General features: G+C 43.7%; 2 protein-coding genes across 3 annotated transcripts; both read right to left on the bottom strand.

Moving 5' to 3' along the window:
• Positions 1-374: 374 nt before the first annotated feature.
• Positions 375-8,196, bottom strand: LOC138632065 (SWI/SNF-related matrix-associated actin-dependent regulator of chromatin subfamily B member 1-like). The gene is made up of 9 exons (XM_069717339.1): positions 8,054-8,196; positions 6,786-6,897; positions 6,040-6,148; positions 5,768-5,905; positions 4,493-4,620; positions 4,257-4,423; positions 3,562-3,752; positions 3,231-3,362; positions 375-2,729 (listed from the first exon to the last, which is right to left on the bottom strand). The coding sequence occupies exons 1-9, from the start codon at positions 8,141-8,143 to the stop codon at positions 2,690-2,692; spliced, it is 1,107 nt and encodes a 368-aa protein (XP_069573440.1). The 5' UTR covers positions 8,144-8,196; the 3' UTR covers positions 375-2,689.
• Positions 8,197-8,803: 607 nt separating this feature from the next.
• derl2 (derlin 2) lies at positions 8,804-14,191 on the bottom strand. Of its 2 annotated transcripts, none has more exons than XM_069717347.1 (7): positions 14,083-14,191; positions 12,474-12,539; positions 11,874-11,947; positions 11,595-11,688; positions 10,353-10,548; positions 10,170-10,260; positions 8,804-9,494 (listed from the first exon to the last, which is right to left on the bottom strand). In XM_069717347.1, the coding sequence occupies exons 1-7, from the start codon at positions 14,173-14,175 to the stop codon at positions 9,389-9,391; spliced, it is 720 nt and encodes a 239-aa protein (XP_069573448.1). In that variant the 5' UTR covers positions 14,176-14,191; the 3' UTR covers positions 8,804-9,388. The 2 variants fall into 2 exon arrangements, with proteins under 2 accessions (XP_069573448.1, XP_069573449.1); XM_069717348.1 differs by lacking the exon at positions 8,804-9,494 and adding an exon at positions 9,503-9,676.
• Positions 14,192-16,366: the final 2,175 nt, after the last annotated feature.

Raw genomic sequence — 16,366 nt, 5'->3', positions numbered from 1 at the left:
ATATTATTACAACAACACAGATATCTGATGTAAACATGGTACACAAATTTAGGCAAATATAATAATTTAATCTAAATTAAATGTTTTCACTTTTCACAAGCCTGAAAAGCAGAATATGTGTTGTAAAGAATTTTCACAGCAGGAGAAGATCTTCAAATGAGTTTTGAAAAATAATTTTTTTACTTGCTTTTCATGATGCTCGTTCACTTATCTTGATGTAAACCTACAGAAAATAACATAACCCTGTAAATTACAGAACTGAAACTCCTCCGTCGTCCCTCTGGTCTCTGAAGTCCTTCCTCACCGTCCATGAACCCGGCAGACAGATAAAAAAAATATGTAAATTAAAATCAAACTTGGGTCGACAAAACGGCATCTTTTCCAACACGTTTTCTTTATTGTTATCTTTGATATAAAAACAAGTTCACTATAAAGGTAATGCAATTTTACAAAAGAAGAGAAGCGACACTACATACATGTTAACGTCATTCTTTAGGAGTATGTTGAAATCATCACTTTCAAAGACACCGTTGGTTCCGGTCGGCCCGTTCGGTGCCGACGCCGATACGAAGTGAGGCACAGTGCAAACAGAAGTAACAGTAGGAGCAGCCAGTCTCATGCACGCAGGCTACAGGGTCAACTAACTACTGCAGTGGTCCGGATCACACACTGTTCTGTATGGAGACATGCAGAGTACCCGGAGGATGAGGTCAAAGGTCACATGTTTCAGCATGCAGACGGACAAAACGGGTCAGGATCAGTAACTAAGATCAGAATCAACAACATGTTAACATGAACCGACTGTACAGACCTGCAGCCACCGTGTGAACACCTGCGCTGTGTTCCAGACAACATCCGTCCCTCGGTTCACTCACGTGTTAGTACTACTACATGTTAGTGCTCTAACATGTTAGTACTCTTACATGTTAGTACTATTACATGTTAGTACTCTAATATGTTAGTACTCTTGTGTAGTACTTTAATGTCAGCAGGTTAGTTTTGTCTCAAATTCCAGTCGTTCTGCAATGACTGGAAATAACCGGAACATTTGAACGCATCGCCTGCCAACACATCTGCAGCTTTAAGTATTTTACCCAGAATTCAATGTGCTTCCTCTGTTTAACATCTCAATAAACACACAGATTCTTCTGTCTGGCAGCAGTCTGGTGAAGAATAAATAGTTCAGTGCTGCGTTCAGGAACAGCTGCTTTAATTTGAAAAATCTTCCTGCCGATGGTCCCTTCCTTTCTGCTGTGTAGAGAAGATGGCGACCACCAGTTTTTAATGACTCACAGTCAATGCTGCATGTTTCTATACTTGTGAACGTACTGATGCTCTCAGAACAGCGAGGTTCGGTATGTGAAACCTCATCTGGAGCACAGCGCTGCTCTGGAAGCTGTGACATCACCAGTGATCAGACGCAGACAGAAAACATGAACGTTAAAGCTCCTGCACGCAGGATTCTGAAGTCATTAATGCATCTTTTATATTAATCCCATTTTTTTACACCCTCGTTTACTTGCGTCAGCTGTTCTGGTTCGGATCCTCACATACAGGCTGAATCCAGTGGAGGCGGATCTGACAGACACCGTCTGTTTCAGCTGGCGCTCGTGGTTCGGAGCCCAAAAAGGTCACAGCGGGATTTTCTTTTCTTGTCACGTTCATTTTGCAATGTTTTGTGTTTTATGAGAGGCTGAGCTGCATTATGACTATTATTATGAGTATAATGAAATATGGATGTCACGAAGACCGATGCTTTGGTACCAAGATAATGCCGACATTCAGAAAAAGTACTGGTCCTTGTTTTTGCTATGCTACTGTAGAGTGTGTTCCTGGTTCCATGACATCCACGTCAGGCTGTGAGCACCGTGCGAACGGGTCCAACTTCACTGAAGGTCCTGAAATCTGAACCGGGGTCTTTTGGGAGCTCCGTTCCATGGCAGCATCTTCAAATCTCTGGTTTTGTCTGAGCAGCGAGAGTCCAGACAAAAAGAGGTGAGTTTAGAATGAAACACGCAGCGTGTCGTCTCGTCTGAGGAGCTGAAGAACACAACGTTTGACTCTTCTTCACTGTTTTTAGTTAGAAAAATACTGAAACGATTAAAATGATGTTCAGAACAGTTCATGGTCCCAGAAATACTGCATGTACTCAACACAATCTGGTGTTGTTTTCATCCCTTTAACTTAACGCCCTCTAGCGGTGACGGTCGGTACTGCGACGCAGAGCAGCACCAGCTCTGCTGGAGGGTGAAATAAACGATGCTGATGACAGCCAACAGAGAGGATGATGGGACAAACCTGAAGATGTTAACCGCCCCCGGTGATGCTGTCCACATCAGTGTGATGTCACACACTCAGGGTGTTGCTTCACACAGACAGAGTGTGTGTGAGTGCTGTGTGGTGTGCTGTGTGTCAACAGACTTCACATGGAGCTCCTTCAGTGGTGAACTCGGACCGGTTGGATGTGAGCTGCTGCGCTGACGGAGGAGCTGACGGTGGAGTGAGACGTGGTGTGTTCAGGGGAATGTCTAGTGTGTGTGTGTGTGTGTGTGTGTGTGTGTGTGTGTGTGTGAGGTGTTCATACTGTGTGTGTGTGTGTGTCTCTCAGAGCGACCTGTAACTGTGTGTGTCGCCATTCAAAGTAACAGAAGTCTCCCGAGGTCACGTCGATGCAGCGTGGTGTCCGTCTCTACCAGGAGGGGGCGGTGTTGGCCAGTCGCCTCATACGTCTGCAAAACACAGTTCACACATTATTTCAGGAACTCTGCAAAAACAGCAGCTGGATCATAAATCAGACGAGACTCATCATGTGTGTGCATCTTTGTGGTTCTAGTTTTTATGTGAACTCTGAGTTCCTCACGCACACACACACACACACACACACACACACACACACACACACACACACACACACACACACACACACACACACACACACACACACACACACACACACACACAACCATGAGATCAACCTTCTGTGAAGAAAAACTAAGTATACTGAGGGCAATAATAGTGGGAAAAGTAATGATGGGCATTTTAAACAGGAAACAATCAATTGATTATTAAAGTTAAGTATGTGTCATGTGCATTGATGCTGGCTGCAGCTTGAGGCCGGAGATATACTTTAAACTCCGTGTTTGCGTGTGCATGATGTATCCTGCGTCTGTTGGAGAGGAGGTTGTTCACGTCCTCAGGAATGACGGTATGTGTGTCTGCGAGCTTCTCACCTCGTGTTCCTGTCCTGGTCTCGGATCTTCTTCTCCATTTCTGCGTCTGTGAGGGTCTCCAGCAGGGGGCACCACTGATCTGCATCACCCGTGTTCCGAATGGCGATCTCCACGGTGGGGAGGGGGTTCTCACTGGACAGACACCAAGACATGACGGAGATACATCAGCTAACCTCAACACACCACAGACCATCAGCGCCGAGAGACTTGGACACATTCTCTGTTGTTAACCGGAGCTGCTTCTGCTGTTCTGTTGGGAAGAACTGGGTGTAAACAGGCCTGCTGCAACGGGTGGGTGTTTGGTTAGGGGTGGGGGTGGGGGGTGGGTTACCTGAAGGCGTAGGTCCTCTGGTGCCAGCTGAGCTGACCCCGGATGCTGTAGGCAATGGTGGTGACGAACTCTCCGCCGAGGCCCAGCTCGGCGCACAGCTTCAGGGCGAAGGACTCCGGGGAGTTCTCCCTCTCCGACATGTCCCACTCGAACTGGTCCACCAGAGAGATGTTCCCCACGTGGATGTTCAGCTGAGCAACACAGAGCAACGTCGTCAGGAAGTCGCTCATGTTTCCACCGGCTGATTCTGACATGTTTGTGATTGTAATTCCTCTGAATCCGTTAATTCACTGAGAAGGGAACAAACCTCCGACACCACAGGGTGGAAAACAGGAACAGGCTCCCTCAACTGTTTTCATCCACTACATTTCAACTTCTTTCTGTCATTCAGTCCCTCCAGGACTTCACTCTCTGATACTCTGTGATAATCCCTGATTCCTCTGATACTCTTTGATACTCTCTGATAATCCCTGATACTCTCTGATACGCCCCGATACTCACTGATACTCTCTGATAATCCCTGATACTCTCTGATACTCTCCGATACTCCCCGATACTCTCTGATAATCCCTGATACTCTCTGATAATCCCTGATACTCTCTGGTAATCCCTGATACTCTCTGGTAATCCCTGATACTCTCTGATACTCCCTGACTTCACTGAGGGAAGTGTTGCTACTTTGCTGCAGCACCGACCTTGATGATGACTCTTTGGTCCGCCTGCTCTTCCAGGATGCTGTCGGTGGGGTACGACTCGATCTGCTGACGGATCGCTGAGGCTATGGCCGGGACGAAGGCCAGAGGATTCAGGTCCAGGTCGTCACACAGGATCTCTGCAAACATCTCTGGGGTCATCAGTTTCTCTGAGGAGACGGAGGGACGTTAGACGGAGAATGTGATGGATGTTGGTGAGCTGGCGGGTAGATGTTTACCATTCATGTTCCAGGTGAAGGCGTCACGCAGCTTCTGTCCATCGATCTCCATGTCCAGCCGGATGGGAACCAGCGCCTCGATCTGGGCTGCGTTCTCATGGATCACTGCGGGGTCGTGGTCATCGAAGCTGAGTAAGACGCACATTATTATTCTTTTAACCAGGCAGTTCAACACAATCTGACGTTCACTCATCAACATCAATGCTGCTTAAAAAGATTCACATTTCAAATCTGTCTTAATAAAATCACTGAAATACACTGTAAGTGCATATTAACAGTAAGTTATGAGCAGCTGATGTTCAGCTCTTCAGATCTTTCTCTAAATGTCCTGACATGTCAGAGCTGGTTGATTCTACAAGCTCTGCAACTCCATGTTTCCTTTTTTAATGGAGTAAGTAAAAGTTTTTTTTTCAATGGAAATGGGAAAAGGTTTAAATGGAAATAAATAATATAAACAATAATAAATAATCATAATATATTTTCATAAATAAATTTTTTAAGTAAAAAAACAACAACAACAAAAAAGCTGTTTTAAAATAGAAATGCAGAAAGTGGAACCATACACTTCTACAGATGATGTATGTTATGGATCATATTTCCAAAATGTTTTGGCTGAGTTTAATTTCAGCAGCAGATTCTATAAACCTCTTCACTCTCTCTTAAAGCTACGGACCAAAAATCTGTCATTAGAAATAACACTGAAGAGGTCAGTTGGCCAAAATAAAAGTCTTCTACCTGTTGGTTATATTAGGAACTATTATAATAATGTTCAATAAAGTTCAATTAAGTTATAACAAGAAAACCTGGAGCAGCACTGGTCTGACTCGCAGCAGATTTCCAGCTGTTAGATTCTTGTTTCTTTGAGAATCAACAAGAAGCACTTCAAGTCTGAAAGCAGTGCATCAATGCTGAATAGTGGGAATTGAACCCTAAACCTTTGGATGCTCAGAGGAGGCGGCTCACAGACTCACAATGTGGAGAACTAGTGTTTTTTCTATTTAAACTTAAATCACCAACAACAGTTAAAATGTAGGTGATGAAAATAAATCACATCATTGTGATGGTTTTAATAAAGTTTGATCAAACATTTTTAAAACAGAAAATGTGCCTCCTCATGTTATCGACCCTGTTGTTGCAGTCATGATGCAGCGCGGTGACTGAATCCGTCTGGATCCTGCTGTAATGTGTAAACCGGGTGAACAAAATATGGCGGCATCAAGCTGAGAATGTACGACATCACTGAGTGGGTAGAGAAACCACCGGAGAGCCTCTCACCACAGGGGGAAGGTCCTCTTCTTGTCCCGACCCATCCTGTTGCGGTTGATGGTGGTGGAGCAGGGCACGGCGTCCAGGTGGTGGGAGCTGTTGGGCAGCGTGGGAACCCACTGACTGCTCCGCTTCGCTTTCTGCTCCCTTCATAGAAAACACACACACGTTGACAAAAGACTGAGAGGCTAAAACACCAGGGGTCGTAGTCACAAACATCCCTACAACCCTGCAGAGAGCTTTTTAGCAAGCTGTTTCAGTGGTCGCTGCCAGACAGTTACCTGAGGTACGCCGGAGGCTCCGTGCTGATGGACACCGCCTTGTACTTCTCATCGTTACCCTCAAAGATCTCTTCACATTCGGACGCCTTCAGCAGAGTCACACTGGTGGCTGCACACGGACACACACACATGTTTAAATGTGAAGTTTGTGGTGGAAGGTAACTAAATACATTTACTCAAGTACCGTATGACACTATCATTTTAACTTACTTCTTATTCCACTACATTTACTATGATTCACATAAAACAATCAACATGACTATAAATGAAAACCTCTGCAGAATAAGCAGCGGTGATATAAAGGGACTCTACATCAGCAGTACTTTGACAGTTTAGTATATTTCACACATAATATGTCTGAACCACAGACTGGATATAAAAGTGTTCGTAGCTTCAGGTCTGAAAAATGGTTCCGATGCAGAAGTGTCTTCAGCTGCAATACCACCGAGTGCCACTAGAGGTCGGCTCCAAAAAGCCTCCGGCTCCATAGACTCCCATTCAACATTCACAAACCAACAGGTGACCTCACTGATGGATGATGGTTGAGTTTACCATCAGTTTAATAAAACCTCCAATATGCTGGAGGATTTCCCTCATAAAGTCCTACAGGATTTATTTTGCTTGACATAAAATCTAGTCTGACTTTAATAACATTAGTTAACAATTAGAAGTATTTACATCATCAATATTCAGCATCGGTTATGAGTCATGGACCTTCCAGACCGAAACCGAAGACGAGCACTCACCATGTGACGAAGCTACAATCTTCTTTCTCTCCTCCACCGAGGCCAGCCGTCGCCATAGAGATGGGTATCTTTTATAGAGAGAGCCTCTGAACATCCGCAGGTAGTTTCCCACCTGGACAGCAAAGCACAGGTCACTCAGTTACAGATAAATGTAAAAAAGAAAAACGAACAAATAAAAGAAACACAACATCCTTGTCAGCAGAAATGTACTGTGGTTGGTATTAGTGATGTTCTTTATAGATGTTTTTCACCCCTCCAGCTCCACCACAGCATGATACTACCACCACCATGCTTCACTATGTCCAGGTTTTACAGCATGATACTACCACCACCACCATGCTTCACTATGTCCAGGTTTTACAGCATGATACTACCACCACCATGCTTCACTACAACCAGGTTTTACAGCATGATACTACCACCACCATGGCTCACTAAGTACAGGTTTTACAGCATGATACTACCACCACCATGCTTCACTACAACCAGGTTTTACAGCATGATACTACCACCACCATGCTTCACTACAACCAGGTTTTACAGCATGATACTACCACCACCATGCTTCACTACAACCAGGTTTTACAGCATGATACTACCACCACCATGGCTCACTAAGTACAGGTTTTACAGCATGATACTACCACCAGGTTTTACAGCATGATACTACCACCACCATGCTTCACTGTGACCAGGTTTTACAGCATGATACTACCACCACCATGCTTCACTGTGATCAGGTTTCTGAGTCTCTTTAATGCAGGTAGCTCAGTGAGATGAAGCTTACTTAACTCCCAAACTTCACTTTTTACTGTTCAGACCGACCAAAGTAAAGTGAAAGTTGGAGCTGTCTTTCAATAAAGCGCAGCTGACCGGTCATTTTTTTGCGTTTTATTAAACTCCACATGATGAGTGAGGCTTTTAAAACGGTGTTTTGCTGCATCCAGCTGAGACAGAAAGCAGTGAAACCTGTAACTGTTCAAACGTGTGAAGTTGATGGACGCGTTTTTCCTTTGGAGCAGAATAAATTACAGCAGAAAAAAAGCTCTCAGGTCATCTGCTGGTTGTTTGGGAACAGCTTCACAGTGTGTTGTCATTTAACTGACTTTCTGCTGTTAACAAACCTCAACCTCGTTCCTGCTTTTATCACGTCTTTCTTTGTTTATTGAGCCATTAGCATGCTAGCACCAGTTAGCCAGAAGAATTGATAACAGAGGCTGGTGTCGCAGAGCTGAGCTCCGGGAGTCGACGTACAGACGGCCACGTACCTCCGACCCCACCATGTAAAAGTCCCCATCTTGTTCTAACTGAAACTTTACGGGCTTCTGGCCAAACGTTTTACTTAGAGCCAGCTGCATGTTCCCGCTGTTACCGCAGCTAACGGAGAAGTAGCCTTCTCGTGTTCAGGTGCGTTCAGGGTCCGCGGTGAAGATGGGAAGTCAGAGTGCCTCGTGTTCTTTTAGCTTTTTAGCATTTCAGAAACCACCAGCGGACATGTTGGCTCAGGAAGTATAAAACAGCATTAACAGTAACCGTAATAAAATGCAAACTGCAGTTATTGTTTACATCGTAAAACGTGCAAAGTATGTTCAGTGAAGACATCCAATTTTTGTGGAGATTTTTCCCAAAATCTCAAACGTTTCATTAGACAAAAATTCTTCGTTCTTCAAGGTAGAGGACGAATTTCCACAGCTCATTACCGCCCCCACTGGTCTAAAGGGAAATTAGATTTAAAACATCTTTGTGCTCATTTCCGTTTTTTTTATTATTATTATTATCTCTATTCTGGGGCTCCAGTAAAGCAGCTTTTATCGCAGATTCTAAAAATGACCGATGATTAGAAACTCAACTGGAGGCCCACGAAGGGTTTTTACTGATTCCCTGCAAGTGTACATTAAAAAAACACTAAATATGTACAAATATTTTAAATAATCCAAAAGTACAGTATTGTCACATTCAAACAAGAGGCAAAACTCTTTTTTTTTTTTTTTTTTAAACAGATTGTGTAATTCAATTGGGATTTAAAAGAAAAGAATATCTCTGAAGAGCTGAAGGTGAGTTCAGCTGATATCTGTCCGTTACCAAAAGAGAAAGAAGATCCTGTCGTCACAGGTTTCCTGTATGAATCTAACTTGCCGAGACGTCTTTGGTTTCCAGCGATCTTACCATCACAGCTCAAAGACATGAAACCAAAGCATCCTTTGCAACACACATTTATTCTTTAAAAAAGTGAAATGGAAAAAAAAAATGCACTCGCCATCTGAATAAATTCACTTTGAAAACATTTTACTGCGTCATTTTTTTCTTCTTTCATGTAGCCGTAAGTCCATATTTAGTTTTTGGGAGATGAAGACGAACATTGCTCGAGCAGCCGAAGGTCCGTCCGAAGCTTGTGTTCTCTCAAATAGTCTTAAAGCGATGATCTGGCATCGAGAAGTGTTTCTGAGGAGGATCACGGACGACAGACGGTTCTCCCCCAACCGGTTCTGCTCGTTTGGCATCCTTCATCCATAACTAAACAAACACGTCAAAAACAAAGACCAGAGACCCGCCATCTCTCCAAGGGTCCCTGCAGTGAGCTGACGACCGGACCGCCGGGGGGTTTAACCTCCGAGGCGCTGTCCTTCCCCCCAGGCGAACCCTCCGGGCCGCTCCTCGGGCAGCGGGTTGTAGTTGGCGTCTTCCTCCGGAGTGTCAAACAGCATCTTTCTGTGGGAGACACACAGGAAGGAAACAGGTGTGACACCGACACGTTACTGCCTGCTTCTGGGATGTCAGCGGTGTGTTGTCAAACGGATGTTGTTAAGTTTTGTGGCTCTCCGGGCCGACGGACACGAGCGGATCAAACCGTTCAGACGCCACGAAGCCGGAACCTTCGTTGGTTTCATCATCTGAAAAGCATTAGCAGGGAGTCACATATTTTTGGGACCAAATCTTCAATTTTTTTTTTTTTAAACTGGACTTGAAATTGTCAACAGCTCTGAGCCGGGCGGGGTGTTCTGAGTGACATCACGTTTCAAGAAGGGGCGAAGCTTCACTGTCTGAGACCTGAAGAAGGATCATCAGGTTCAGGAGACACCAGGTGGGTTTTCTTTGTGTCACTGTGAATTCGTCCCCCAGAGTCAGACTGTCAACACCGAGTTCCACCGGGACCTTCTGAGGGTCTGAGGAGTGTTAGCGTTGTTAGCTGGTTGTTAGCATTGTTGTCTGTTTGTTAACTTGAGTTTAGCTGGTTTTTAGCCAAATTAGCTGTTTGTTAGCTTAGCTTTATGGTCCTTTAAACTCCATCTCAAACTGCCCTGTAAGAATTAAAGGACCATTTGGAAACGAAATACACAACGTTGTTTCATTCACCGAACACACGAGAAGGAACCGAAGACTCACATGATCGACGGGGTCTTCAGCCACCGTCCACCTCCGGGCTGGTTGGGAAACACGTCCTCCAGGAAGAAGTACACGTGTCCCACAGCGATACCTGAAGACAGGTAAAAAAAAAACAGGACCTGTTCACACCGTCCAGCACCAACCAGCCCGCTCAGCGAAGTACTGACTACAGACGACCGGCACCTAAAAGGTCCACGATGATGGAGTTGCCCAGCAGCAGGGAGAAGCCCATCAGCACCCAGGGCAGGAAGGGCGCCTGGAAGTTCAGCAGGCCGAAGAAGTTCATGCGGACGTTTGGGTTCCTTCGACTCCACACGTACACCAGCATGATGGTGAAGGCCTGACCCAGGAACACCAGGCTCACGAAGGTCCCGAAGATCTGAGGCCGCGTTAAGGAAACTCACGGTGCTGCTTCAACACGGGTTTATAGGACGTTTCTGTCCTGTTGCTGAAAGTGGAGCTGGTGTGCTGCTCGTTAAAGGCCACGCAAATCCTCAGCGTGAGGTCGTTGGAGGTCGTTGGTTTGCAGATTGAAGGCGGGTCTCAGCAGACTGTTTGTTTGTGTCTGCTGAGGCCCGCTGACTTTGCTGCAACCTGATTGGCTGTTGAAAGAGTTGACACCATCATCCGGGTTGAGCTAAGCCAGTTCACTCTGTTCTGGTCTGAACTGGACTTTTAAAGATTTTCCTAAAAAGTGATGTTCCTGACATGAACACGTGGCTCAGTGGACTTTAAGTGCAGCCACACACCTGCAGAATCACCTGTCAATCACAGGCATTTATTCATACTGTAAAAACTTCCACAGTTACAGGAACTCCCAGGACAGATGGATCAGCGTCTGATTTTGGATTTTTTAAAATTTCTTCCTTATTTTTAGTGTCACTGTCACATTGAGGCGCCTCAACTCGTTGTGTATTTTATTTATTTAGTTTAATCCATCTTTTTGTCTTCATTTTACATTTTAACTGATATTCTTGTTTATCTTTTATGATATTTTATGAATTTTCTTTCATTTTAAATGTTATTACCTTTGTATTTACGTATTTCCTCTTTCCTACCTTCAGTAAACGCTGGATGTTTGCTGACTTTCAATGAGGCAGATTTAAAAAACAAAACAAACAACAACAAAAAAAACCCAGAGAACAAACATACGGCCTCTAAAAAGCATCGACCACTTCTCAACCATCCAAACTGAAAGCGGTGTGCAGTTGCAACGAGTCCACGATTGTGTGGTTATGAAACACAACAGTTTCACATCCAAATGAAACAGAACAGCTGCAGAGTGAAGTTCTTACTGCACGACGAGTGGCTACGACTCCGCTGGCCTCTGATGAGGCAGGAATCCAGATTCATACGTTCGTCATTAAATCTGTCAATATGATTTTACATTGTTGGCTCGGCGGTTCAAACGCTGTGGAAGGATACGGTCATCAGAAGCCCGCCGAACAGGAACATGAAGACAAAGTCAGCCGTGCGTCCCCTGAAAGATCCTTCCTCTAACATCCGACAGTATCTGTACCTGAACACACAGTTAAGGAAATCTGCACGCCACATCATCGCCATCATCATCATCATCATCATCATGAATCCCAGTCTGAAGAGTATCTGTGTGGCTGAATCTCTCAGCCTGCTCATGTGAAACAGAAAGTATCCGAACTCACTCCAGACGCTTCACACACTGAGACCTGGTCCTCACAAGGATACAAAAAAATCATATTGAACAGGAAATTGAAGCCAACTGGACCAAAAAACAGGAAGTTGGTTATTAGTCGCCATACCTTTAAATAAAAGAGAAAGAGAGAGAGAGAGAACGTTCAGCAGGTCATTTCTATGATTCAATAAAAAGGAGCTCTGTCAACATCCTGATGTGACACCGACACGACTTCACTTTAAACATGACGAGAAAAAAAGGTTATAAACCTGAAGAAACAACATGGACGTCTCTTTTCATTCAACAAATCGGATTCCAACCATGAATGCAGCATCATTAATCACTGGTTTACTGCATTTCAATTCAAGATGCATTTAAATTATTATGATTATTTTTTTGTAACTGATTTTCAAACATCCAGCAAACAATTTCCATTTCAAACAATTTACCCAAAAAAATACAGTATTCAACTCAGTCAACAATTTAAATTTGGGAAAACACTTGCATATTGTTCTCCTTATTAGCACTTCTAAACTATCTCTTATCTTGCTTAAGGTAAAAGTGTGAAATAAATAATAGTCGAACCTACCAAGAATTTAAATGAATATAAATGTAAAGATTATTAATGCTATGAAGTGTCTGACATTACTCACCTGGTAATTCCTTAGAATCAAATCGGGGTTGAAGTAGAGCTGAAACGGTGTGATGATCTCTAGTTGCTGAGAGAAAACACAACGAATGTCATGTCAGAGATACAGAAGTTTTCAGCACAAAACTTTTCACTGCACAATTATGAGACCTGTGAACTTCATAAACTGACTGATCCTTGTGCAAAAAGCATGTAAAGCATGTTTCTTACTGTCAGCGTGGCTCTCAGATTAAATAGATCTACAGACCTTTACAGACTTCACATTCAGCTTTTCTGCCATCTACTTTTATCATTCAGTCTTTAAATTCATCATTTTTTCTTCAGAGATCTTTAAATGTACATTTTCCTGCATGTTTGCCCTCCTAAGCAGCTACAAAATAAAACACATGTTCACTGAAGTGCTTCAACTTATAAAGATGAACAGATAAAACCACTCACACAACACGGGAAACACAGGAAGAAAAAAAAAAAAAGACTACATGACAAATATTACATTTTGATAAATGGCAGCTAAAATTTAAACATGCAAACAAAATCCCTGATATTTCAGGACTTCAACCCCCAAAAATAATAATATCCACTGACATTCAAAATAATAAAATCTCCTGACGTTCCTCATCTGGAAAAGTTTTTAATTCCCTGATATTCATGTAAGCAGCAGCGACAGACACGTCCCCCAAAAACAGGTCTTCTTGAATCTTCTTTTCTAATGAATGAGGGATTATTTTCAGATGGACCTCCAGAAAACTAAGAAGAAGGAGTGACTTTAGCTAACAACACCGAGATAACTGATGGACACATTTTATTCACTTTGGATTTGATGAGAGAAGTTGAATGGGAGTCTATGGAGCCGGAGGCTTTTTGGAGCCGACCTCTAGTGGCACTCGCTGGTATTGCAGCTGAAGACACTTCTGGATCAGAACCATTTTACAGACCTGAAGCTACGACCTCTTTTATATCCCGTCTGAGGTGCTGACAGATGACAGATAACACACACACACACACACACACACACACACACACACACACACACACACACACACACACACACACACGCTTCACCACAGCTGCTACGCCTCCATCCTCGGGGAACCACTGATATCTACATACGTGTACACTATTTGTATGTAAATGACGTGAAATCAAAGCGGAAGCTGGTTTCTACTTTGGTCTCACAGGCGTGTTACATGTATGATGTATGATGTATGACGTACTGTAGCAGATCTACCAACCTCCATCAACATGTTGACACATTAAGTACTAATGATAAAGTAAGAGATATAATGGAGATGGACGACGCGGTTCCGGATGGTGACTGTGAGAGTTAGTTCAACACTAACACCCTCCGTGAAACCGCCACGCGACGGACACACAGCTCGAGCTCGCGCCCTCCGTGTCGGTTTCGCCGGTTAAAGTGCCGCCGGTGCTCCGGCCACGGTCTGACCTCCACTTTCAGGTTATTGTGATCCGACCAAGAGAGCTCACATCCCGGATGAGACACGTATCCTCCTCCCAGGAGCTGCAGCCGAACCTCCCCAGCTAGCGGCAGAGTACCGACCTGACGCACCACACCGAGCCCTCCCCGGTACACCGAACCCCGGAATGTGTCTTACCACTGCGGCGGTTGTGAGGACACAGGCGGTTGTGTATGCCCTGGTGACAACAGGAATCTGTAAGTACTCCTGTTGTAGTGTCTGGTAAGCCATTTTGGACCGAGTGAAAGCTTCCGGCACTTTGTTGACACGTCATCCACACAGCGAACGGTGCTGCGTTCAAGGACGTGGGACAAACCAGCGACATTTGCAACGCAGCTTTCCCTCAGATGTGGGCGATGGTGCGATGTGTTTTGTAAATCATTCATTTTGAAAATGCCCCCATGAAGACCAAATGCATCCAGATGTTTTATCAAACCTTGAAAATAATCAGCTACATGTGTGTCCACAATTTTGAAAGTGGGATTTAAAAAATTAAAAAAAAAAAAAAAAAAAATTGAATTACCATACTACTTGCTACCCCGCAAATAATAATAAAAAGACTAATAATATGATCATTTCCACATGGCAAGCAATAACTTTTGATTAGATGAGTCATATGTAAAAAATAAATAAAAACACTACTGAGTATCTAAATTCACATTATATATTATATAATTACAGCAACCTAACAAACAAAAACTTACTTTCACGTTTGGTTTTGTGTTAGGGAGCGAGGAGTGGACAGTTCTGCTTGGAAGTGAGGCAGCACCAGCCCATTTGTAATAACTCATTATGACCATCCTTACAGTAGTTTAATTAACCCTCATTGTGTGCAAAACCCATAATAATAATACAAATAGTAGATGGTGAAATTGTATTGTTTTCCTGTCTAAGTAACTGTCAGTGTTTGGCCATAAATGTCATTCTGGAGAAAAGGAAATGACTCCCTCACAGGCAAGTTGGAGGGTAGAATTGACTGGGTTTGCAGGAGTTAGTTCATTGACAGCTACTAGAATTATGCTTGATGCTTTGCACAGCAGCCATTAACAGCAGCTTGTGGAAGAAGTAATTTCTTGATATTGCAGGCTGCCTGGTATTATTGCTACAGTAAAAGGCGTCTTTCTTTCCCAATCTCTTATCTCATTGAACCTCTTGCTGCAGCAGGTCCCGTAATACCAGGGAAGAGGTATTCATACGACGGTGGATCAGGAAGTTCTGAGACTGCTCCTCTGCAAACAAAATTGACGGATCATAGAGAAGTTATATACCACTGATGATGATTAAGTACTCCAAGTTTCAGTACTTGATCAAAATCAGCAGCTGAGTTTTACATTCTTTTAGGAGCAGCCGTCCGGGTGCATCTGTGATGTTTTACGGATGTGAAATCTGAGCAGAGAGTCACATGGAAGTTTGTGACAAACACACATGGTGGAGAGCAAGAATGGTGTTGTTGCAGGGAAGAAACTGTTCAACGCACTGTGAGCGGTGTGTTGTCATAGATAGATAGATAGATAGATAGATAGATAGATAGATAGATAGATAGATAGATAGATAGATAGATAGATACTTTATTAATATCTCAAGGGGAAATTGTTTCGCTACAGCAGCATGGTACAGGGAAAAGCAATAAAAGTAGAAGTCGGTGGTTGACGGTCTGATGCATTTTAGGGGCCCTGTTGATGATTTCCAAAGTTTGACACAGAATCTGATGTGCTCCTTTTACTCATGTCCACAGAGAAATCGTTGTACGCACCAACCAGCACTCAAAACACGTGTGTAACTCAGGATCTCAGGCTGGATATAAAAGTGTTCGTAGCTTCAGGTCTGAAAAATGGTTCTGATGCAGAAGTGTCTTAAACTGCAATACCAGCGAGTGCCACTAGAGGTCGGCTCCAAAAAGCCTCCGGCTCCATAGACTCCCATTCAACTTCTCTCATCAAATCCAAAGTGAATAAAATGTGTCCATCAGTTATCTCGGTGTTGTTAGCTAAAGTCACTCCTTCTTATTAGTTTTCTGGAGGTCCATCTGAAAATAATCCCTCATTCATTAGAAAAGAAGATTCAAGAAGACCTGTTTTTGGGGGCGTGTCTGTTTGATTGACAGGCCTGTGGTGCAGTCAGGTTACAGCTATCGGTGGGCGGGACGTAGTATCGTCAGATTTCCAATCAGATCAGTCAGATCCACCACTGGCTCCTCCCCCAGCTCATCCAAATATGGTCACTTCCTGCTCCAAACCGCTCCGAAATAGCAAGATGGTGACGAACAGAATCTGAACTGGAGGATTCATAATGTTCACAAACCAACGATGACCTCACTAATAGTTGATGACATCACTGAAGGTTGATGACATCACTTATGGATGTTGGTTGACTGGAACACAAACCTGCCTCGAGTTTGCTGTAGGTTTGTTAGTCAAGATAT

Source organism: Brachyistius frenatus, unplaced genomic scaffold, assembly GCF_029030835.1.
Source record: "Brachyistius frenatus isolate BFR_SWC_R1_liver_20210118 unplaced genomic scaffold, ASM2903083v1 Contig_172, whole genome shotgun sequence".
In the NCBI taxonomy this organism is placed as follows: domain Eukaryota; kingdom Metazoa; phylum Chordata; class Actinopteri; family Embiotocidae; genus Brachyistius; species Brachyistius frenatus.
The sequence above is the reverse complement of the archived record's forward strand: the minus strand, read 5'-3'. Positions and strand labels throughout refer to the sequence as shown.